Genomic DNA, 23,949 nt, shown 5'->3' with positions numbered 1-23,949 from the left:
GGGGGGGGGGGGAGTACCAACCTCCCAATTTGGTGGACAATGACATCGAAAACCATCGTACAGATCTTCGCAAGTGCCCTGATTCTGACAAGGATTACTAATGCACTCGTCGGCGGTAAGTTTGTTCTCCAAAGTTCGAATTCTCCTGGTCAAAGTTTGTAACTTAAAAAAATATATAACGAATATATACATAGAGTGCAACAATTATTTTTTTAAAATTGACTGTCAAAGATAAAAAATTGTCACTCACCCGAACCGTCAGGCCGCGAATAAGATTTCTGGCCACGACGTCCTTCGAGGTTACCTAATAACACACGAATTTAGCTACAGATCATTTCAAGCTAATTTACCAAATAAAATTTATAAAACTTACTCGATTTCTCGGTAGCTGATCCGGCGTTTCGGAAGTATTGAGTGCCGAAGAGCCACCAAGTTCCAGGGTACTTATGCGTCTGAGCAAACCGGAGGAACCCTCCACCGCGTCCGAAAGTCTATCCAATCTTGATTCCAGGTTCTTCTTAAGATCCGATTCCCAATTTTCCACGATTTCCGACGCGTGACGCGCCTAATTATCGTGACAATGACAATATACATAAAAGACTTATACATATATATATATAATAAATTATCATTAAACTTACGTGCGTGGCAACGTGTACCAAGTTAATCCCGTTAACATTAACGAATCCATTTCCTAAGGTTTTTAGTGTGATGTTCTTATCTTTGGCACTTGATATGTAAAGGTGGCCGTCTCGAGATTCCAGCACGGGCCTAAAACCAGTGAAGACAGCGTTCACGCACTTTTCAATTATAAGTGCAAGTGCCTAAGCACAATTCATAACCTTCAAATAATAACGAGCCACTGTGCGCGCTTGGTGCACTGCTTAGTATAACTTATTAACAACTTGAATTCAAACCTTTCGTTCATCCAGGCTGCACAGAATCCCGCGCAAAGGAACACGAGACACGTCACTGTCCGTGCACTCATTGTGAAGCTGCAACAAACCGGGTTCTTAATATTTCACCATTTCAAATAGCTAGTAGAGGCAGATCTAAACCGACGGAAAACTCGCTACTGACTGAGCTACCGGCTAACTAACTTGTCGCTTAATTATCCTAAAGTGGGCGTACTCAGTCGAGATATGGAAATCCACCCAATATTGAATTACTTAAATTTTTCCAACAATCATTCATGCCTGACTTCGTGCAGTCAAATCAGAAGAAAACAAATCAGTTTGATTAACAAAAAAAAATAAAAATTCAAGCAACAAGGATACGTTTTTATTAAAGTGGAATATTCTTGTATTCCTCATTTATAGAATTATTAAGAATTCTTAGTTGGTAACGATGATCATAATACTTTCGTAATATTCACCAATATTTTTCTTACGGGTTCGCAGATGTTAATGACGTCGCGTGGAGAAGATAGGTGGTCGATATATCGTTACAAAATACTGATAGACCCGATGCGGCTTATCTGGATGGGAAGACATGCTATAGTCTTAAAAGTCTTATGACTATAGTGCTAAAGCTGTGCTGTGCAGCAGTTTACACATAATATACAGTAGAGCTTCTGTTAATATGGCGAGTCGTAGTGATCAGGGTCGACAATGAGTCAGACAGTGGGTGAATAGTGGCACAGCCTGACACGCTGTCCGATCGGAGCAACCACAGCCATGGCAAGTGAATTAATTATTTACAGCAACTACTTATTGTATTTACTTTATTTCAATAAACCAATTTTTTTTCCTTAAAAACTATTTTATTTACCGCACGACGTACGTTTACTTATAATATTATTAAAGGAGTCTCTTCTACTGTCTTTCAAATTATTTTGAATTTCAGACATTTTTTTAAGGGTTAACAATGATTTTCATTACAAGAATATTGTCTGCTTATATTTTTATAATCTTTGTTCCTATATACCACAATATTTTTATTCTCAACAAATCTTCATCTTCTTGACATCTGGTTACTGAGTACCGAGTAATTTAGCTTTTTATAATTCATTAAGATAACGGTGATCTATTGTCTACGACCTGAAATAAATCTCGCGCACGATGATTAGGATGATAAATGTTCTTTTTTGGGACACCCTGTATACATACACACATTACACATAGTAATGTCATTACTTAGCGAAGATCGATCAAATAATTTATTATACACTATTTTGTAGTCCATACAAATAGAGCAGCCATCCAGCATGGGGATACTAGAAAGAATAGATGATTATTCCCAATTAAAAATGTCCAGCCTGTTACCAATAACTTAGACCTTCCAGTTAATTACTGATACTCACCAAAGTTTTCAAAAAAAAAATGGGCCAAGCTGTTCTTCAAATTTCGTAAAGCATATCAAGTCCAAAATCAAAGTAGACCATCGTCTTTGTATGAGTAACAAAAAAAATATGTGATAATCGATCCAGTTGTCCCAATAAATAACCACGTCGACCAACGTGTGTAAATGGCCTCCCAGTTTTCTGTAACAGTAAAATTTCTAGAAAATGCTTTGAATATCCAATGTATACACGTTGCAGTCGTATTCGATCAAGTTGCTATGGTTACAGCGTGACAACCTTTCAAATCGATTGATACTGTCCTATAATCTGAAGGAAAGAGACTTTCTTCAGAAAAGTCACCATATGTTGTACATTATATTACATAAGCCCTGTATCGACGTCCAGACTATAGCCAATATCTGTTTTAGAAAATTTCTTGAATAATTAAGGAAATACCATGGGTCAAGGTAGATGTCGTCTATACCTGACCCTTATCGATGGCTGTATTCGTTATAACTGCTTCACATAATTCCGACTTACCTTACCAGTAACTGTCCAGCTACTGGACATGCAGGTGGCCAATACCAACCTTACCCTTGTGCTTAGTAAAAGCGGTAAATTTAATATCACGTGATAGAATTGTACGATTAAAAAAAGAATATGGCTAAAAAGGTAACCTGTTGTTCGAAAATAACTCTTATCGCTGGATGATATGAAGTTACTATTATGGGACGAGACATGTTGGAGATATATTTTGTGTGATTCTGCTCAGCGAGAATGCCTATCTATACATATCGGCCAGGCTGGCGTTCAAATGGGAAACGCCTGTTGGGAACTTTATTGTCTGGAGCATGGTATTCATCCGGATGGTCAGATGCCTAGCGACACGACTGTGGGATATGGAGATGATTCTTTCAATACATTTTTCTCAGAGACCAGCTCTGGGAAACACGTGCCCAGGGCCGTATTTGTGGACTTGGAGCCCACTGTCGTTGGCGAGTATATAGTGGTTATTGAAATGATGCAATTTTAGAATGAAATTAATTGGGTGGGAATAATTATTGTAGACGAAGTTCGTACTGGTACATACAGACAATTGTTTCATCCTGAACAATTGATCACGGGAAAGGAAGATGCCGCTAATAATTATGCCAGAGGACACTATACCATAGGTTTGTAATTAAAAGACTGGGTTATTGAAATCGTAATTTTTTATTTAAATTATTGATTATGTAATCAATGTAGCAAATTGCTAATGATACTTCTAAGAGAATTTTGTATTTTTAGGTAAAGAAATTGTCGATCTTACTCTTGATCGGATTCGCAAGATTGCTGAGCGGTGCAAGGGACTTCAAGGATTTTTGATTTTTCACTCGTTTGGCGGAGGAACTGGATCTGGATTTTCTAGCTTATTAATGGAAAGATTATCCGTTGATTATCCCAAGAAAAGTAAATTAACATTCAGTATTTATCCGGCGCCTCAGGTACTTTGAAAATTTACTTATTTAATAGTTTTTATAATTTTATTTATAACAATTTTATGTTCTTCATTCGTTGTTTAGGTTTCTACAGCTGTCGTTGAACCGTACAATGCGATCCTTTATACTCATCCGACTCTGGAACACTGTGAAGTCGCCTTTATTGTAGACAATCAGGTTGGTTGTATTATTTTAATTAAATAGTACCACGATAATTGTTACAAATAATAATTATACCTTTTTTAGGCTATCTATGAACTGTGCAGAAGAAATTTGAATATCGACAGACCAACTTATACTAATCTCAACCGTCTCATTGGTCAAATAGTATCATCTATCACAGCCAGTTTACGTTTTGACGGAGCACTCAACGTTGACCTAACGGAATTTCAGACGAATTTAGTTCCTTATCCACGAATACATTTTCCTCTGGTACAATTTATTTATTGAATATTCTATTAGAAAATAATGAAACATTCAATATTATAGTGAACATGTATCATCTTCAGGCAACCTACGCACCGGTTCTCTCAGCAGCCAAAGCTGGTCACGAGCGAATCACAGTGTCAGAAATTACAAGTTCGTGTTTCGAACCAAATCATCAAATGGTTAATTGTGATCCACGACGTGGAAAGTATATGGCCGTTTGTATGCTGTACAGAGGCGACGTAGTACCAAAAGACGTTAATGCCGCCATTGCTATGATTAAGAAACAAAAGCACGTACAATTTGTAGAATGGTGTCCGACTGGTTTCAAGGTGCTTATTTAATTTACAGGTTCTAGTTAAATTTCTAGAATTTATTTAATTAAAATTTTTATTCTTTTGTTTTATTAAGGTTGGTATTAATTATCAGCCACCGACTGTCGTTCCTGGTGGCGATTTGGCCAGAGTCGAAAGAGCCGTTTGTTGTCTTTGCAACACAACCGCCATTGTTGAAGCTTGGGCCAGGATCGATCACAAATTTGATCTCATGTATGCAAAGCGAGCATTTGTTCATTGGTGAGTAATTTCATCTACGATGACATAAATGAATAGACCTTGGATTAATTGCACAATTGTTTGATCGAAGGTTTGTTGGAGAAGGTATGGAGGAAGGTGAATTTTCTGAAGCTAGAGAAGATTTAGCAGCTCTTGAATTGGATTATCGTGAAGTTCAGGAAGACGCTACTAACACGGAAGACGAGGATGATGGATATTAGACATTATGAAAATTTACTGTCCTAATTTTTTTTCTTCTTAACTCAATCAGATATTTCAGGTCATAATCAATGTTCTTGAAATGTAGGTTGTATCATAGGATACATATTCGATTAATCATTTTAGATCACAGCATAAACCTAGGAATAGGTGCGTGGAGTGTCTGAGCCAACTTAATGCCTTTCACATGAAGAACAAAATCGCGCGAACGTTCTCGGATTAATGGCGTCAGAATCGTGTTATCAATTTCATAATTAATATGCTAAGATTTATATGTACTTCCTATTTATATTCATTGATATTCCGCAATAAGCAATTTTGCTAAGTAGTCACTCTTATAGAATAAGTCATGCTATTTGAGGAGCCTGTTTGCCCCTGCGTCACGTTGGAAAAATAACTTGACTCACACGAAGAAATTTACGGAACTTTTCGTGTTGAGGTTAATGATTTTTGGGATATCAAAAAATAATTTTCAGAAAGTTTACCTATGAGGGAAGTGACGCCTGGTATTAAATTGAAGAAAAACTGTGTTCTCAAAATAAAATAGCAAAGTTTGACATGAAGTCTTATGTCAACACCCCCTATCAGTAAAAGTCCAATCGAGTAATTCTCACGACATATTTCTGTACACCAAACGCACTTATTGTTAACCTAACATCTACCTATTATATATTACTTACTCTGACTTTTGATCCGACTCACTGTGAAAACCACGAATAAGACATTCCGTAAATTTTCATTAGCTTCGAATTGCATTTCACACTCGTTTTACCTCTCAAACGAGCTTTCTTGATGAATCTTGCAGCTCATACATTCTCTGCTAGATGGCATTAATGTCGAGAACCTCGACTGTGGCGTAGGCTATTAGATTTTGAATCAGAGAATCTGAAAGTTACTTCTATGAAAATGCAAGACATTTTGTTAAGTCGAAAGGTGGAGTGCAAGAAATCGACCTCGTCCACTCAAAGTTCAAATAGAAAAATTGAGTCTATATTCGCGCGTTGAAAAACACCCATGACAAAACTGCCGGTACAGAAGTTTCTATTCTAAAGAAGTTACCATTCGAAAGAAGTATGCCTAAAAAATAATCGCAAAAGGCTCGTCAATCGTTTTCCTTACATGACGCCCAGAGATGAGTAGAGAGATCCACAACGCTACGATTTTAGGCGATATCAAAAGCATGGCGATAAATCGTAGCGGTGAGGCCGGAAGAAGGATTTTGTGATCATCGCCTCCATCGATAATGCGAATCCCGTCGTAGCCGAGTTTCGCGTGAACACGAACGCGTAACTTGGCGGGCAGAGGTACTCATCTCTGGCAGCTGCTGGCAGATTCACGAAGTGCGGTGCATTTATATATTTTTATTTCATGCCGAATTCCGTCCTCGTCTTTACAACCTACGCCACTGGTGCTCCAATCTATGTTTCCTGCCCCAGTGAACAATCGCCTTAGGCGATTTTTGTGAGTACAGTCTTACAAAGTCATACAGAAGTTTGTATTTTTCCTAAATTATTTCATGGAGTCGAAGAGACGACGGAAGCGACAAGAGTGAGGCAGTGAGGCATGAAAAGAAGTCCTGCCAATTTCGTCTAGAGGGTAAACTACGTGAAGAAAAGGCCAGAAGAGGCTTCCCTCGTGCCGCAAACTCAAGCTTGACAAATATCTTAGGCTGATGCGAGTGTCCTGTAAACCCGAGTCTAAAGGATCGGAAATGATCGTTCAGTAACCGGGCGTTACGTTCGGTTCGATGGTAAACTCGTGATGCTCTTGACGTTCACAACTAAAACCACTGGACGGCTTTGACCTCTTCACGTTTTATTCTGAAGGAAATTTGGCGTCTCGCTCGAACACCGGGTGATTGGCTTTGTATAAGACGATTTTCTCGTTTAGCTCGATATGGCCGTCGTCGAGGAATTTGATTACTTATGTCGGTTGTGTGCAACCAAGACAGGCATCCTGATGGGCCTGCCTATTTTCGAAGCCGGTGATCAGATGCGTAACATTGACAAGAAAATCGCTGCCTGTCTTCCCGTTCAGGTACAGTTCGTAATCAATGATGGACTCCTTTTTGACTTTTTTTTTTCTTATCCACTATAAATAGTGTTCCTTTGGCTGAGTGTTTTCAGTCCTTAACGAATCAATTTAGGACACGATGTTGATTCATTCCAGGAATTTGATATCCGTATCACCACTGATTGCTATAAAAGTATGTGTAATAAGTTCTTTCTTGCTTTGATTGGCAGGTATCGATGACTGACCAGTTGCCAAAAGTTGTCTGCGAGGAATGTGCATACAAATTGGATCAGTTATTTGATTTTCGAGAGAAATGTTTGCATACCGAGGGTATGTTCATGAAAATGCTTAAGGAAATCAGTAAGGATGATGTTGTACACATTGACCATAATCTTGAAGAAGTTGATGACATACCTGTCATGCAAACAACCATTAACACAATGCAATCAGATATCGAAGAGATACAGAATCATGCCAGTAGAACACAACACGATACTGGAGAAGCTGCTATGCATACTATGCAAGTAATGGATGAAATGGACTTGGCAGGTGGGGAGCAAGTTGTTACACAGGAAGATATTGCACAGCAGGATGGTGACATTGAGGTTACTGGCATTGACTGTTTGGATGGCGATACTGTTCGGATGGTCGATGAGCATATTAGAGAAGTATGCATTGATAAATAGGAACCAATAAGAAATTTATTCATTCATATTTATACCCTTTTTTAATCTGTACAAAAGGTTTCAAATCATCAAATTGCAATGCACCTGGAAGGAGACATGACTGTGGTGAGCAACCTGACAGTTGGCGATCATCTTGATCAGTTGGGCATAAACTATGTAACTTCTATCAGCCCTCAGGATCAAAACAGGGAGCAGATAGTTCACTACTGTGAAAATGTTAAGTATGAACCTGTGACGGTAAAAGAGGAATACGAAAGGTTACAGGAGCGGTTAACCGTAGATGCTCCAACACACGCTATTGAAAATAATGTAAATATATATAACCGTAATCATTGGACATCATTTACTTATTTAAATTACTTTAATAACCTTATTTCTTGCAATACCTAGGTAACCACCGACGAGTTTCCTCCTTCGCACGCAGAAACAGACAGTGAAATCGAAGAGTCGGGTGTCAGTGAAAACGAAACACACGAGAATTCCGATCCTCTACATACAAACGCGTTGCCTTCCACAAGTCAAGTAACGACCGAAAGTTCAACAATAATGGTAGAGTACTCAAAGAGAACAAAACATTCTTTACTTGACACAACCCTGAACAATCCGACTATAGATGAAACCGGAGCAAACTGGTACGTCTGTCCATTTTGTAATGAAGCAGCAACAGAACCCAACAATCTCGTGGTACATTTTGAACAACATTTTTGTTGTTGCCCATGTGGACTGTACTTCACTAGCGTCGAAGTACTTAATATTCACAAGCAGCAGTGCGATTTATACAAGAGCAAGAGTATCATAAAGGAAGACATGGTTGCTGAAACAGATGCAAATACAGTAGCGAACAACGTCAATCAGGAGGAGCAGAAGAAGCAGCCGGCTGTGAGACAAAAATGGACACCAAAAATTTGTGCCCAGTGCGGCAAACAGTACAGAACCAATTACAAACTCCAGGAACACATGCGCAAACACACTGGGGAAAAGCCGTTCCAGTGTCTCCTCTGCGAGAAAGCATTTCGTAGCAAGATCGGATTGGCCCAGCACACGGCGACGCACACAGGTCAGTTCGACTATAATTGCTCCACCTGTGGCAAAGGTTTCCAGTGCAAGAGTTATCTGATCGTCCATCAGAGAGTGCACTCGGACCTAAAGCCGTATCCGTGCAGCACGTGTGGTCAGAATTTCAAAACGAAACAGTCGCTTCTGGACCACCAGAACAGACACCTAGGGGTGAAACCATACATGTGTGAGATATGCGGTCGTGGATTCATCACGAAAGGCCTTTGCAAGAGTCATCAGAAGATTCACTCGGGGATGGACAACCGCCAGTATCCTTGCGTCGTTTGTAACAAGATGTTCGTCAGCAAGAGCTACCTGAATACTCACCTCAGGATTCACACGGGTGAGAAACCCTACCTCTGCGAAGTCTGCGGCAAGGGTTTCCTGACCCGCGTCGACCTCAAGATACACTCGACGATGCACACAGGCGAGAAAAGTTTCAAGTGCGAGATGTGCGGAAAGGTGTTCGCGAGACGCGCTGCCCTGCGCTGTCATAGACGTTCTCATACAGGTGAGCGTCCTTACAGTTGCGACGTTTGCGGCAAAACGTTCACGCAATTCAGCCCAATGGCAATTCACAAGCGGCTGCACACCGGCGAGCGTCCTTACGAATGCGACGTATGTGGCAAATCCTTTGTCTCGAGGTCGACCATGATGTGTCATCGGAAGAAGCATCATTTGCCAGCAACGTCCGTTCCCAAGGAGGTGATGGTCGTTCATGAGGACGCTGAGGTCACAAACATCATGTCCACGGAAATTGTCCTTAGGGAATCGCATGAGGGCATTCAGATTACTGCCGATTAAAATTTTCTTTACCCGCTTTTATGGGCGTTATACTCACTGAGAGACGTATTGACTGATAAAGTAATAAACGCTCGTTCAAGAGCGACGCGAGTGAATTATCGGATACAATCGTTCATGATGACCATGGATGATTTTTATAATTTCTACATCTGTTGACACTTCCGGATTAATCAGCTTGCACGAATGTACAATTTGATTGAATCCCCATGTCTTTTTCGTTCTATTCTACAAAGTATCAATTGCCAATTGCCAGTTGTCATCCTCGTCGTAATCGATTTTGATTCGTTATTCGCGTCGCTTCGAATTGCTTTGAAAGTTCCACAGTCGACGTGCGATTAATTGGATCAGAATCAATTTGGATTACTAATTCACGTTAATCAACTTTGTGCTAGATAATTCGAAGCGTAGTGCTATGCTCTTAAACTAAAAGAAAGCACATAGATAATCAAAGTACCATTTGAAAAGACAATGTTTTTTGATTTTTTTAATATAAAAATCCATAACTTTTTGTCCTCGCCCTTTTCTACTAGATACTAGTGAATTTGTATTCGTCAAGAGTCGTAATACTTGTAGCAATAATTCCTATATCCGAGAAATATTTCACATCGAGCAACGTGTACTGGCGAAGAATCTGGTTATTAAAAATTGATAGCCAAGTAGACATTCGTATATGAAAAATTGCTTTTTCTTAATTCTTTTTAAGAAATTATCAGTTCCGCCATGTTTGAGTATGTATAGCGGGTGCATGCATGAATTATACAAATTTTACAAGTATTGATTATGACCATACAAATTTAAAAAATTTTTTTAATCATTTCACATTCATATGTGTATCAGAGAATGACGAAGTCTATGAAAAAATAAACAACGATCCTCAAAGATTGTTAGACTGCGTTAAACAAAACTAGTATTTCCTTTTAATCTCGCAGCACTCTACCAAATGACATCCCATAAAACGTTTGATCCAATTACGTTAATTGGCCATTGGATTCGACAATTAGTTCTCCCTGGCTGCGATGAAGTTTTTACAGCTAGATTATACTTATACGAAAATTTTGAAATTCGCGCCATTATAAAAGCTTCTATTACTGCTACCAAAGATGCGTTCCGATATTCGTTCAAAATGATGTGAGAGCATGGTTGTGTCGCACTCTATCGCATTCAGATAAAACGGAACACAACGATACTCGTAGCACTGGTAATGAATTTCAAAACGTACCCTAAGAAAGGTGAAATATTTTCTTATAAATAAATAGCGTGTGGGAAGAGGGCGAGAGAAAGAAAAAAGAGAGGATGTATGCGTGAACGCGTGCAATGCCTATTTTGCTAAAGCAACGACGATTGCAGGTTATTATTACGTCTTTAATAATGTAGAAAATTCAAAAAAGATATTATTTTCTCATTTAATTCAAAGAGCTAAGAAAAATATGCAACAGCCCATCAGAGCCATCTAACTCCTCGCTTTGAACCAATCCCACAAGTTCCTTCAAAATCCTTTCACTCGAAAATCCACATAAACCTTTTGCTTATTATGTCACTCGAGGAGATATCAAGATTTGTAAGTATTATATTTTTCACGTGATACTACTATACTAATTATGAATTACAGTCAATTGCCTAGAATTCAAGAATTTTTGAAAGATACTGTTTTTCAATATATCTAACCCGCCACTTGCTAGATACCGATCGCAAATTTTAAATAAAATTCATTGTAACCTCGTTAACCCAGTTCTTCTCGGTTTTTTTTCTGTTATCAATCCTTCACATCTTACAGCCTCCGGTCTCATGGCCAATATCTTTCACGAATAAGAGAATAAACGTTATCGCTGACGTAAAGACAAACTGTTGCTAATACAAAGTTTTTTATCGCTGACATCGAAACAGCCGTTAATATTAAACAGAGAACAAGATATATTGTATTTTGCGCATACTGCTGAATCCTCATGTAAATAAAATATCTTAACGGACTACAGATACACCATTATCGAAAAACAACGTTGAACTTATTATAGGCATGTACGAACGTAAAATAATGACAGATCGATAAGTTCGTATTATTATATTTTACTCGAATTAAGGTAATACGGATAATATTTATTCAATAGACATATCATTATTATTTTCATTCACTTGTATAATCATTATCCAATAATAAATTGAAATTTCGTAATTTTGGCAGTTTAACATCTTTTCGTTATCTCACAAATGAATAACCAAAAAATCCTTTCGAAACGTTTCGTTGCTGATCATTGAGACAAATCTCAAAATTTTAAACGCGTGTCGAGAATCGTGAATAACGAGAATAAAAATCGTGGAAGGAGGCCGCTCGACATACATCGGTAAGAACAATAAACATACAATATCAATTACGAATACATTAATGGCGTTTATTAAGAAATTGGACACAACATATAGTCAGCTCCATCTACGTTTCACTATGACGGGTGGCGGCAATGTGTAACAATCTTTATCGTGTGGTTACGTCTATATGCAGGTATTTATTACTTGTAATTTTCGCTTGTATAATAATAATAATAATGATGATAACATTCACGACTTTCGCAGCTTTTTCTTTTTCTCTTTACTTCAGCTACAGATACATCCCTACAATTGACGACAGAAATACTTTTGACTTCTATAATTTGACGTTAACTAGCTACGCAAGGCATCAATGACAATATATATATTTTCTTAATTAATTAATTTTATTCGTTCTCTATTCTCTCTCTTTCTCGTTTATCCCAATCTCGTTTCCTCTATATTTATATTTTGCATTATATCTATAGGTGTTAAAAAGAGGATCTTCTACCACGTCTACGAGGAGGCCCCTGGTTTACTTTTGCAAAAGCTAAACAAAATTTTCCTGCATTTTTCTTCTTATTATCTGGATAACGTTAAAACAATTGTTTTATCCAGTGTGAAATATTTGGACAATCTGTACGACGATAACGCGTTTCAATCCACTCCGCCACTGTTATAAATATTAAAATACATATAAAACGTTAAATGGCTTTGATGATAGGAAGAAGAAATGAAAAGATGACATATCAAAATTGTCAATAATAATACAAAGTACAAAATACATCTATCGTTGCATTACGTGAAAATTGTTTGATTTCATTTCATTTTTATTAGACTATAAGGGACCTTCGCCTGTTTCTATTCTTCACTCTTTAGTTATCCACCTTACTCCTTTGCTTTACATTCTTCAATTTTTTTCCTCTTTAGACATTTTTCTGCTATCAATTTTTTTTTCTTTCTTAACCTTATTTTTTTATTCAAGTTTATAGGCAGGGGCCCTCTCTCCTTGGCTACGTCAGTGGTCAATTTTGTTAGTGTATCATTTTCTAAGGTCGTGCGGTCTTATACATGTATGTTACAAAGCACCAAAATCTCTCTCTCTATACATATATATATGACGATGTAATATACAGGGTGCCGGGTACAAGTGATATAAAGTGCAGTGTTCTGATAAGAGCTTGGAGCTCATTTTCAAAATATGAAATATCACATGCGCGTTTTTTCTTATCTCACGTATATAAATTTGAGTACAACGTAACACGAGGCGATGGTTTCTTAATATTATATAATATTTGTCATGTACAATAAAAGATGAAAAAAACAAGAGAGTATTTCTTTTTCTTTAAAATTTTTCATTTCTAAAACTTATCCACACCTTATGCATGTTGTACCACATGTATATCAGCTATCGACAAACATCGTCGATTACGATAAACGCAAATCACAATAATAAAATCGAACGAATATTCTCGAATCAAATTAATAATTTTCACAATAACATATCCGTGTGATTTTCTACGTATTTTGCATTCCGATCCGCGCGACGTCTCCAACGTGCGGGTTTCGCGTTTTATGTTTTCTTCTTTTTTTTTTTTTTTCGTTCACTGTAAAAAATTAGAACTATTTTGGCAGATAAATACAGCACGCGTAGCCTCACAGTTCGTAAAAGTATCGCTTTAATTTCTTTGATCCCAAAAATCATTCTTAGCGGCTAAATTTTGGATTTTTTATTTTTCCACTTTGTTTTTTTAACTTATAAATAGTCACAGCAAGTATCGATATAATCCGTATGGAGAGAGCAACGATTAAGACAGACATAGTTTTTAGGAACACCAAAAATTTTGACTTGACAAATATGCTTCCTCTTTTCTTTTTTCTTTTCATTCACGGTCACATGGCAGAGTCATAAATTCAAAATACGTCGCTTTATACCCAGAGAAGATGCTCTAGTGAAATTTTGCAAGTTTCAAAAAAAAAAAAAAAAACCAAAAGTCAATGTCTTACGATCCTAAGGAATAGTCACAGAAATAAATAATAATCGGCGTTGGCACCGACAGCAGTTAAGAAATATTTCACAAAAATGTTCGCGGAGTCTCGAATCATGGATTATAAAAACTACTTTTCTCCAAAGACAGACATGCGATCGACGACAACGAAAATTGATTTTACAAACTGAATTCTGATAACGAGCGAATGAAATAAAGCTATTCGTAATAAATAATGTTTATTTAATAATAAAACCCAATTAAACTATACATAGTATCGATAGTCACTCGTGTGTATGTATGCGTGTACGTGTTTATGCGTGTAGATAGATATTTTTTTCTCTAACGATACGAAATGGTGACGCGATGTCTTTGACGATAGAGTTCTCTATCTTTTTTTATCACAACTACAACGTCGCATGCATAATACTGAATTTGTGCATCATCACAATGAAGCAGGCACCACTACCATCGTCATCGTCGTCATCTCTAACTCATAACTTCCGGGACTTTCTCCAACATTAAGAAAGGAAATATTTTCACGTAGAGGCCCTGCTGCCCGCGACAAATTTTACAAAGAGAACAAAAAAAAAAGAGATGAAGAATAATAAGATAAATCGCTCGACCAGCTAACCATAAAATTCATTCCTCTTCGCGAATTCAGACATCGCGTCATTGGCGCATTGTTTACGAAGTACCAAATCACCTCGCTCTTAAATAAACTGTAGTTAATGGCAAATCGGAAGCTATGAAGGAATATTATTCAGTGCGTCTTAAGAGAGAGATGATTTGATGCATGTAGCCTTACGTACTTCCTTTGTTCTTTGTTTAAGACATTTTGGTTAGGTTAGGTTAGAAAAATCGTCAAAACTGATTTGACGTCATTTTAACAGAGTTACGACAGCTCCTCGTTCTTCGCCTCGTCACTTCCGGGTTCTCTACACAGAGTTATTTCCGAGTAAACCATGAACGACAATCGATACACGATCTAATGTATAAATCTTCATTGATAGACAGGTGGCGATATACGATAACGGGTATAAAAAAATATGTTAATTCGAAGTAAAGATAAATTTCGCGCTTCTAGGAATAAGGTCCCACGGCGTGGATTAATAATTTAACTGAACTCTGTGAAAGTCATTAATCCACTTCCGAAGGAGCATGAAATTCTTCGTAGACGTAAGTTGCGCATAGTAAAAGCAAACGCCAACAATTCGAAATTATTATTTCATCATTCGTTTAGGAGTCGAACGCTAGCATAGAGACAGGTCGAGAGGAGAGATTTTAGTTAGAAATTTGGAATGTTTCCAATTGACCTAACGTTCCAGCCAATTTGATCAAAGCGATAACGATATCCAAGAATCGTATCACGTTAATCAATTTTCTCCTTTGCAATCTCTTCATCGCAAAGATAAGCGAGTATCAGAGAATCACTGAACTCCAAAGCGTTCATCGCGAATCGCGCTCGCTCGACGTTGTATTAACGTTTTTCTTTACTATTCACTACATTTTTGTTTTTTTTCATCTTACTTTACCCGGCCACTCGACGAACGTAAAATTGCCACGAATACGTTAGGTTACGTTACACACGTTACACGTCGGTCAATGTAACCATTTAGTCCTTCAGTCTTTCTCTCATTGCAATAATCTGTCATGGTCCATTTTCCCTTACACTCGTCAATCTTAATTTACACGCATACCACACCCCGTGTCTGTGATGACTCCAATTCGCCACGTAAATCAATGCGACTCGGTGCTACCTGTGAGTCACACACAGAGATCCAGACGTAGACAAAATCCTAATACTGAATTGCGTATCCTTCATCATGTCCCGTTTTTATCCCTCCCCCATTTTTTACAGAACAAAAATACAATATTACTCCTATAATCGATATACAACAATTTGGTTGGTGCAAAGGACCGTCCTTTTTGACACGACCAAACTAACGCTCGTCCATAGGAATAAATTCGTGTCATCGAGCTGTCATCCGATGACAAATAAACAGCCGTAAGACGATTCGCAATTGTTCTTCCCACTCTGTGCCACACTGGACAACGTAACCAACAATGTTCAAACTCGGCACTCACAAACTAACAATAAACGCTAAACAATGCTAATGTACAAATTTTCTTTTCCCTCAAATTTGAGACTTCACGTTCACGAGATGCACAACGTGTATCTCGCGCGTCCCTTGCCGATCTCATCCCCCCTCCTACCCCCGCCCCTTGTTAGATTATACAATATTTAGAATGTACAATATTATTGTTTAGCAACTGGACGATTTCGTGATTATTGGATGTTTCCTTCGAATTCAATTATTTATCTCGTTTCTGGAGATCGATCGTAGACGTTTGAATTTTTCTTCAAAGATTGACTCGTCATGACGTCACGACGTTGCATCGCGCATCTCATTCAAGCACGTCGTTATCACACTGACTGATAAAACAGCCGAGGCGCGTAGTAAGGAATCACAGTTCAATCGATCTTCCTTCTCACTCTTCATATTTCTCTTCTGCACTTTAACTTCATCCGCGTTGCGTCTCTGACTTGTTTGTCGTGAAAATCATCTTGATTGTACGAGATGATCGTATTGGACGCAATATAACAATATCGGCGCGTGACGGACACAAGACAAATGCGCGGACCGCGCACATATAACGTCATTGTCTCTGACCATCTCTTGTACAAATTTTTAATGTTTGCTTAAAAAAACAAGGACGACAACCTTAAATTCACTGTAGTTATGACAATTGCTAATGATATAATACAATTCTTCTATATCCGATGCAGATAAATAAAAAATGATCTAGCGACAACACCTAACTAGTAACTCAAGCGATATCGTGTAATTTGTGTGGTGAGCATGTGTCCCTTCGACTCGTGACGAATTCCCAGTACCGTACAAAGAGAGAACGGTACCAACGTCCAAGAAGTCATTGTCCGAGCTAAGCGACACTCTGTATACATTCTTTTTCTTTTATTGCTTGGACATGCCAGCATCGGCAGACAGATCCAAAGTGGCCGAGCAGCCCTGTACACGATGATCGTCTTTCGTCGATCTTCAGCATCGCTCTAATTAAATCTAAGTGTCCCACCCTGAAACACACGCGTCACAGAATAAATTCACGTTCATTACTCCAGGTTGAAGCTGAATACACGTTGCTCCGACTTACAATGCTACTTGACGGCGAGTGTCTGCTTGAGATGGCGCATAAGGTGACTTCCCACATCGTGCACCTCGGGCCATTGCTTGAGCACGAAGACAATGCCCAGCACGACGAATGTCGTCGTTAGTATGCGCACCCTGCACATGAAACAATGAGGCTTAGTACAGCTGCAACAGAGAGGTGAAAAAAAAAACCAACGGAATGAGAGCGTGAAACTTAAAAAAAAAAAAAAAACTAAAAAAAAAACAAATGAATAAACAGTGCGATCAGCGCGCACTCTAACGATTGTCTAAGATATAACGATGAGGCGATGATCGAATTGAAAGCGATACGATATCTTTTTGCAAGCATCGACGAGCCTTCTTAAATTTTATACGTATCCGTACAGCATCGGTATCTTTGATTAAAGTTAAATCTCTAGTTGTCGCACGTTTCTACGACAGCAGACAAAATTTGTATTACCTGGTCCTGAGGAAGGGCATCATAATGCCGGCACCTGTCGCTACCAACAAAAGAATGACCTGGAGCACCGTCAGCACGACGTTAATCAACTTGACGACAAGCGCCCTGGCATTGCTGTTATCAATTCCCTCAAGGGTGACGTATTGCTGATGCTGCTGCTGCTGATGCTCCATCTTGCAGATCTTCGTCTGACAACTCTCCAGCATCTCGTGTATGTCCCTGAGACGATCCTCGCTCTGATACTGAACCTTCTCCTCCATGTCGGTGATAGTCTGCTTGAGGTTCTCCACTTCGTTCTGATGAAGTTCCGTGAGATCGTTAACTTGTTCCTCGAGTCGTTCGCACCGGAACCGCTCTTCCTGAAGTGCGTGCGACAGATACGTCACTTCCTGCTGGATCGTCTGAAAGAACAGAAGACACATTTGTGACAATAACTTTAAGAAGCTGCCCCCTCTGATAATTCAATTTTAAACTCCAAACGAACTTTAAGTCCTTCCAGCTTCTCCCTAAGCCGATCGAAGTTCTCTCTGTGTTCCTGGAGCTCCGAGAATATGGATTTCAGGCTAAATGCCGCACTGGTACCGTGACACGTGTGCGCCTGTCCTCGACTTCCTGGTGCGCTCTCGCTCGTCACGCTCGAACACTCGGAACCCTCCTCCGATGGAAATTTCATCCCTGCCGCACTGTGAGTCGATCCTAAGCTACAACCTCCAGGAAGGGTCGCTGAACCATGATGCGTCTTCTCGTCCTCGACGCTACCGTTATCACCATTACCTGCACGCGGTGTAGTATCGTTTACATAAAATGTCGAGCCATCTGTGGGGGACACGGAGGTTGCCGGTTAGAACGTTATCCAATAGTACTGAAATATAGGCTTGTTCTTCTTTCACTATTTTACATTTCCCTTTCACGTTTTAATCTTAAGCGCATTCACGCACACGATTTCTCGGCTGTACACAGTTCCTTATACCATGAGAGTAAAAAGCCACGCACACGTAACTCCCGGGCCTCGTCCCCACGACTGCACAATTTTCAAAGTCAATCTTAAGGTTTCCGCTCGACAAAAAGATAAAAGCGCACGCCTCACTTTGTCTTTTGGTTCCTAAATCAATTTCAAGGAGAGACTTTGCATTTCGCGACGTAACGAGCGTTCAGTATAATTTAAGTGTAACTGGATGGGACTAACACGATAAGCCAACAATTTTCATTAGTATTGGATAACAGATTAGATAAGCATTAAGCAATGTGGCAGGTACATTGTTACGTCAAAGACAAATTAAACGACACGCACTATAAGCATTCTTAGGACAACAATAAACACTCATTGCCGAGGGCTTTTACAGTGAAGAGTTAGATTACAGTGACATAATGTTTCAAAGAGAATTTTAAATCAATTATCATATGATTTAACGAGACGTCATGCAAATATACACAAGAGTATTAAACGTTACGTGTACAGAAATCATACGGGCACGTGACACATTTTTTGTTTATTACAGTCTACACGATTGGTACGCTAAAATACGATGATCGTTGACAAATCTCAGACATTCAACTTGAAAAAAAAAAAAATGTACTGTATAAAATCATTAACAATCAAAAGTCATTACTAGAACACGACGTATAAGCAGACCTTTTTTTTAATAAGTGACACGTTGAAACATATATATATATATATATGTAGATTACACGAAAGGTGATGCATAAACAAAAAAAATTGAAATTGAATACAGAATTACAGACAATTAGTTCAGCGATCTACTACTTACTACTGTCAACTGTCATGGCAGCGCAAAAGGTCAAAGAACGTTTATTCGTATATCTAGTCCAGATTTCTATGAATATCTATGAGATACTTTATTGATACTACACTAATTAGACGGCATTAATAATATTTCAATTACAATATCCTGTAAGGTCACTGTACGTATCCTCAACCATGTATTTCGAGATACTCTAAAGTGAAAGATGTATCATTGAACGACTGAATGGTACATAGAAGAAAGAAAATAAAAAACCAAAGATGAATAAATGGATATGAAAAAATATCTGGCAGGATTGAAGTGCCAAGTACGATGCATTGAACAGAAAAAAAAAAGAGAGAAATCGAAGAAGCCGTAAAGTAGCAACAGGAAACGAAGACAGGGTTGTTCATTGTTAATTGAACAAAAAAAATAATGCGATGATAGGTCGATGATTGTACTGTTGATCCATGTGGCCGAGTCGTCGCTTAATGCAATTTGGTGACTGTTGAGGCTGCTCGACGATGAGATGCGATTGAATACTATGCAGATATACTAAGAAACCGTGATTGCGAGACGTCGGTGATAACGAAGAAAAGAGTGAAAGAGCGTCAGCGTATCTGTTGTGTGTGAGTGATAAAAAGAAAAAGAAAAAAAGGAAAAAGAAAGCAAGATAAAAGAAAAATAATACTTACGTGAAAGGGTGTTTATGTTGTCGGCACTGCCAAACTTGTTCTTGATGAGATGAGCAAATTCTCGTGGCTTCGACATGACGCTTCTGAAAGGTAAAATTGATCCATGAGTCATGACTGAGAGTATTTTTCTTATCAGCCCTCGAAATCGTGATAGCCGGTTCATTAAGATAATAAAGTTTTTCTAACTCGAATAAACAAAACCAGCTGATTCGTACCATCTGGCTAAATAAAGCAGTTCAACTGGAATTAAAACTAACCAAGCAAGCTGAAAGCATAATTTCTTGAATTGATAGTCATTTTCACTAAGAGTTATATAATGGCAGCAACAAGAAAACGTAATGCCAACAGACGTATGAATGGCAAGGTAAGGAAAAAAAGCATGAAATTCTCTTTCCCTTTGAAGTAATCGGATTGGCCCAGTGACCGTGACCATGAACTAGAGCGGAAGGCCTAGAGTCCATTAATGACTAGAAATAAAATTACCATGTAAAACACACCGATATTATAAATAACGTTAAGCGTGCTGATCCTCGAAACGTTACAAGTGACTAAGATACAGAGGTATTCGTATAGATGCCAAGAACAGGGTTTGTCGAGGTTCAAATCTCGGATGCGCGATTCGTAAATTGTTCTGGAGCATCCGGGTGCTGCCGGCGTCCGTGGGCAATTCTATTTTTACAGTAAATACTCACCCCGAGAAACCAGTGATCCCGTCCCTAATATTGCCGCCCACGCTTCTGGAAGGGAGCCTCAAATTAGACATTGAAATCTCAAGCTATACTTAGGAAGGAAGTGTTAGCGACCTTAATGTCGTCGCTACAAATATAGAAACAGTTTCGTGTATCCATCTTCTTATTGTTAGAGTACTCATTCTCTGAAAACTTTGCGATGACGTGGCAGAGACAAAGATTGAGTGAAGGTACATACTGTGCGATGCTCGGCATAGCCTAGGCTAATTATGAGAACAAAGGCATCCAATTTTGCAGTCATCGAATAAATTAAAAAAATGTTTCTATTCGCAATGCTACGGGTTGAATGTACACGTACAATAAACATACATTTGCCCCTTGGAGGTTTAGCAAGTCCTACATAAATTAAAGTACGAGAGACAATTTCTGGAGGAGAATGATTAAACACTTTCCTACGGGCTAAGGAAAAACTATGGAATTGAAAGGGAGAGCGAAGTAAGCTTCGAACTTACTTGAGACCCTGGCCCATGTCTCGAAGTACTTCGCGAGGCTGCCGATGACTCGTAGGTGGACCGTTCATCTCGTAACTCTTTAACTTCTTCGTGTAACTATCGAGCTTCTTTTGAAGCTGCGAGATGCTGTGCGCAGATTTCTGATTTTTCTTCTCGAAGACAGTCTTGATTCTTGTGAGTTGCTGTTTGTCTGCGTTGGCAGCCAGTTTGAGGTACTCGTTGACGTTTTCTGAAAAAAGAAATAATACATTTAGAATAAATTTATCGAAAACTGTCTGGTCGAGATACGTTTATTGCGTAAAAAATTATCTTTTATCAATATGACTCATTGATTATATCCCTCGTCCATCAACTTAATGGCATTTAAGAATCCAATGTAAATACAGAAAATTCTGTTGTCGAAGAATTCTTCCGGGATGCATATTACTACAGAAATGCTTCGCTCAAAAATTCATTCTCGTGCCTTGCACTACTAGTTATTTATCATATTCCTTCGAAATCTCTTTCTGACGAAGCGTGACTCAGAGGTATGAACAGCACGAAGCTTGAGTTACGATGAAATCGACTCTCAGTTTAAAAATCAGCTAATCGCTCAGTGAGAATAGTGCTTTGTGCAAGTCAAATTCGTAACCGTTGATTCACAGCATTAAGACTCAGGGAGCGTACAAGGTCGTACGTAAATTATATAAATCAGATGTTTTTCAGTTCAGTTTCCAGCAGTATAAGGTAGGAAAATAGAAAGAAGAAGCATTTACAAAACCGTGCGCGAAATGGCATAGTAAACAAAATAATATTGCAACCAGCAATCAAATGCCGTCTTCATAAGAGGAGAAATGCTACCTTGTAAAGTTGACACATATTTATTAATATTTATGCGTATCACGTAACATACCAGTTTGCATATAGAGTCCGTTGACTACTAATCATCAAATTGAAACTATTTCTACGGACTGTTCCGAATTGCGTCCGAGTCTCGCAGTTTTACAGTCGAGTAACATTTCATATTTCAAGACAGAAGGACACGACTATCCAATACATACTAAGGTATACACATTTATTTCCCGACAAAAATAGCCGCTCGGCACGCAGAAATATATTGAAGTTCGAAGAAAATTATTATTACAGCAGCTTCTCGACAAGATCAATAATCAGACCTGAATTCAAGTTCATCAACACATTCCTTACAAAATATTTTGACTGGCCCAGTCGGTAGTCAGATTAATATAAAGCGCATTTCACGCTGTGCATCCTCAGTAGCCATGTAACTACTGATAGATCTATATGTCAAAATATTCCTAGCCGTAGAAACATACGGATGCGACTCACATACTCTTCCAAGTAGTAGCATGAAAATCTAACTGACAGCCGTGACGTTAGACGCTCCTCGCCAATGCACCCTACTCAAATTGACAGTAGACTCACCGTCTCGTGTCGTTTGCTCTATTCGTATGAGTTCTCGTGTCTTGGCTATTTTACTTTGAACATGTTCCATCGCCTGACGAACACGAGCGCCACTGGAATCGACATCATCGCTGATCAATTCGGAAGATCCGTTCGACAGGAACGATTGAGTCGCGTGATATGGTTCCTGCGAAGAGAGAAATAAATAATAATATATCAATAAGTCGAGGTTATAAATAAAAAAAAAAAGCATAAAATACATAAAAACCAAAGAACAAAAAGTGGTAACAGACATTTAAGAGACTTTCGATCTTATCCTCCTGTACGTACGTGTTGAGAAGCAGTATGCGAATGACTAGTTCACTTCCTTGCCTTAACCTTTGACCACGATTGCACGACTCTTGTCGTTACTTTTACTAACTCACAGTATACTGGACTACGCCGTAGGAGCACGCGTATTATATAAAGGTCTCCAGCTTTGTTTTGGTTGAGAAATTATTTAAGATATTTATTATACGTACACCTTCGTCGTCGGTAGGCGGATGTACGTTGGGCACAAACTCTTCCAGTTCGCCAGTGGTCGGATTGGTATTTGTCTCGTCCATGGTGTCTCCGGCGCGTACTATGGCACCTGGTGATCTCTGCCGGTTGGTACTCTTCATGGCTGAACTTCCGCCGCCACCACCGCTGCTGCCACTGCCTGTGCTGCCTTCGCCAGATTGACAGCTGCAAACAAAAATGGTATCACCCGATAGCGTTAATCAGATTGGCAGAACGAGAAGACGAGGGGGGGTACGTGGATATAAAATAAAAGTCCTTCATGAAGATTGCATCCGTGTGAATTGATGTCCTTCGATGCGAACTCCATTGGCAGCTCTCTGAACATGCTCGAAAGTAAAGAGAAACCTAGGAAGTGTGCGTTAGAGATAAATAGAAATAAAATATTTACTCGATTATTCTAAAGAATTGTTTTTAATGGAACTTCCGTATCATTGTAAACTTCCGGTATGGAGTTACAAAATTTTTGGAATCTCCCTAATTATAGACCGTGTTTTATTACTCGCTATTCCCCTCTCTGTTCCTGGTACATTCCAATCGCGTATATCAGGCAATCGATATCGCGCTTACGCTCCTCGTCGATACGTGAAGGTATGACCATGCGATAACCAGAGGATCGAAGAAGACTTCGTGACAACTAAATTACGGAATGCAGCCATTTTTCTTCTCTTTCTGTTGATCTCGACCCGCAAGAGTCTGCACGTGACCCACGTGTAAGAGATAACAACCGTCGTCCAAAAAGCGTCGTAACGTATACCACTATAGACTCCTATCTTATATCTTATATCGACGTGCGTGCACTTATATTTCACTTATAAAAGGACTCTACAAATGTATATATATATATATATATATATATAGATATTTACCGCACGAGTTTCATTCTGACACGAAGTACAAATCAGGATTCGATATTATT

The 23,949-nt window shown here is 38.8% G+C and overlaps 4 protein-coding genes across 20 annotated transcripts in view; 2 read left to right on the top strand and 2 right to left on the bottom strand.

The window, feature by feature from the left end:
- LOC107265109 (cubilin) overlaps window positions 1-1,096 on the bottom strand; it is an 18,278-nt gene extending 17,182 nt beyond the window's left edge. Inside the window, exons 1-5 of the mRNA XM_015734165.2 lie at window positions 918-1,096; window positions 642-771; window positions 374-565; window positions 251-304; window positions 22-162 (exon numbers count right to left, since the gene is read on the bottom strand). Coding sequence (XP_015589651.1) covers window positions 22-162; window positions 251-304; window positions 374-565; window positions 642-771; window positions 918-988 — 588 coding nt within the window. The 5' untranslated portion in view covers window positions 989-1,096. The remainder of the gene's footprint in view (window positions 1-21; window positions 163-250; window positions 305-373; window positions 566-641; window positions 772-917) is intronic.
- A 496-nt stretch (window positions 1,097-1,592) lies between these two features.
- Window positions 1,593-5,515, top strand: LOC107265114 (tubulin alpha-1C chain). Of its 5 annotated transcripts, none has more exons than XM_015734186.2 (9): window positions 1,593-1,679; window positions 3,054-3,276; window positions 3,349-3,453; window positions 3,551-3,765; window positions 3,844-3,936; window positions 4,006-4,191; window positions 4,269-4,517; window positions 4,597-4,760; window positions 4,831-5,515. In XM_015734186.2, the coding sequence occupies exons 1-9, from the start codon at window positions 1,677-1,679 to the stop codon at window positions 4,958-4,960; spliced, it is 1,368 nt and encodes a 455-aa protein (XP_015589672.1). In that variant the 5' UTR covers window positions 1,593-1,676; the 3' UTR covers window positions 4,961-5,515. The 5 variants fall into 5 exon arrangements, with proteins under 5 accessions (XP_015589672.1, XP_015589674.1, XP_015589671.1 ...); XM_015734188.2 differs by having other exon boundaries at window positions 1,594-1,679; window positions 3,569-3,765; XM_015734185.2 differs by lacking the exon at window positions 1,593-1,679 and adding an exon at window positions 1,799-2,953.
- A 139-nt stretch (window positions 5,516-5,654) lies between these two features.
- On the top strand, window positions 5,655-11,241 carry LOC107265111 (zinc finger protein 260). The gene is made up of 5 exons (XM_015734168.2): window positions 5,655-6,708; window positions 6,785-6,995; window positions 7,202-7,639; window positions 7,715-7,966; window positions 8,048-11,241. The coding sequence occupies exons 2-5, from the start codon at window positions 6,855-6,857 to the stop codon at window positions 9,515-9,517; spliced, it is 2,301 nt and encodes a 766-aa protein (XP_015589654.1). The 5' UTR covers window positions 5,655-6,708; window positions 6,785-6,854; the 3' UTR covers window positions 9,518-11,241.
- A 642-nt stretch (window positions 11,242-11,883) lies between these two features.
- The window catches only part of LOC107265112 (transmembrane and coiled-coil domains protein 2), a 17,204-nt gene continuing 5,138 nt past the window's right edge, over window positions 11,884-23,949 (bottom strand). For 6 of the 13 annotated variants that reach the window (XM_025082694.1, XM_025082693.1, XM_015734171.2 and 3 more), the window contains 9 exons: window positions 22,994-23,198; window positions 22,494-22,659; window positions 21,072-21,300; window positions 20,563-20,607; window positions 19,871-19,953; window positions 17,918-18,249; window positions 17,434-17,834; window positions 16,978-17,138; window positions 11,884-16,900 (listed from right to left, as the gene is read on the bottom strand). In XM_025082694.1, the coding sequence (XP_024938462.1) occupies window positions 16,982-17,138; window positions 17,434-17,834; window positions 17,918-18,249; window positions 19,871-19,953; window positions 20,563-20,607; window positions 21,072-21,300; window positions 22,494-22,659; window positions 22,994-23,198 (1,618 nt within the window). In that variant the 3' untranslated portion in view covers window positions 11,884-16,900; window positions 16,978-16,981. Of the gene's footprint in view, window positions 16,901-16,977; window positions 17,139-17,433; window positions 17,835-17,917; window positions 18,250-19,202; window positions 19,212-19,870; window positions 19,954-20,562; window positions 20,608-21,071; window positions 21,301-22,493; window positions 22,660-22,993; window positions 23,199-23,899 lie in introns of all 13 variants that reach the window. The other 7 variants (XM_025082697.1, XM_015734176.2, XM_025082700.1 and 4 more) reach the window with 7 other exon arrangements.

This window comes from Cephus cinctus, unplaced genomic scaffold (genome assembly GCF_000341935.2).
Source record: "Cephus cinctus unplaced genomic scaffold, Ccin1 Ccin1_scaffold0215, whole genome shotgun sequence".
In the NCBI taxonomy this organism is placed as follows: Eukaryota; Metazoa; Arthropoda; class Insecta; order Hymenoptera; family Cephidae; genus Cephus; species Cephus cinctus.
The sequence above is the reverse complement of the archived record's forward strand: the minus strand, read 5'-3'. Positions and strand labels throughout refer to the sequence as shown.

What these genes read in the sequence shown, in the direction of transcription:
- LOC107265111 (XM_015734168.2), top strand. Translation starts at nt 6,855, where the DNA reads ATGGCCGTCGTCGAGGAATTTGATTACTTATGTCGGTTGTGTGCAACC. An exon ending in TCGATGAGCATATTAGAGAA is followed by an intron (nt 7,640 to 7,714) that starts GTATGCATTGAT and finishes TCTGTACAAAAG; the next exon opens with GTTTCAAATCATCAAATTGC. An exon ending in CACACGCTATTGAAAATAAT is followed by an intron (nt 7,967 to 8,047) that starts GTAAATATATAT and finishes TGCAATACCTAG; the next exon opens with GTAACCACCGACGAGTTTCC.
- LOC107265114 (XM_015734183.2), top strand. Translation starts at nt 2,994, where the DNA reads ATGAAGTTACTATTATGGGACGAGACATGTTGGAGATATATTTTGTGT. An exon ending in GGTGTCCGACTGGTTTCAAG is followed by an intron (nt 4,518 to 4,596) that starts GTGCTTATTTAA and finishes TGTTTTATTAAG; the next exon opens with GTTGGTATTAATTATCAGCC. An exon ending in AAGCGAGCATTTGTTCATTG is followed by an intron (nt 4,761 to 4,830) that starts GTGAGTAATTTC and finishes GTTTGATCGAAG; the next exon opens with GTTTGTTGGAGAAGGTATGG.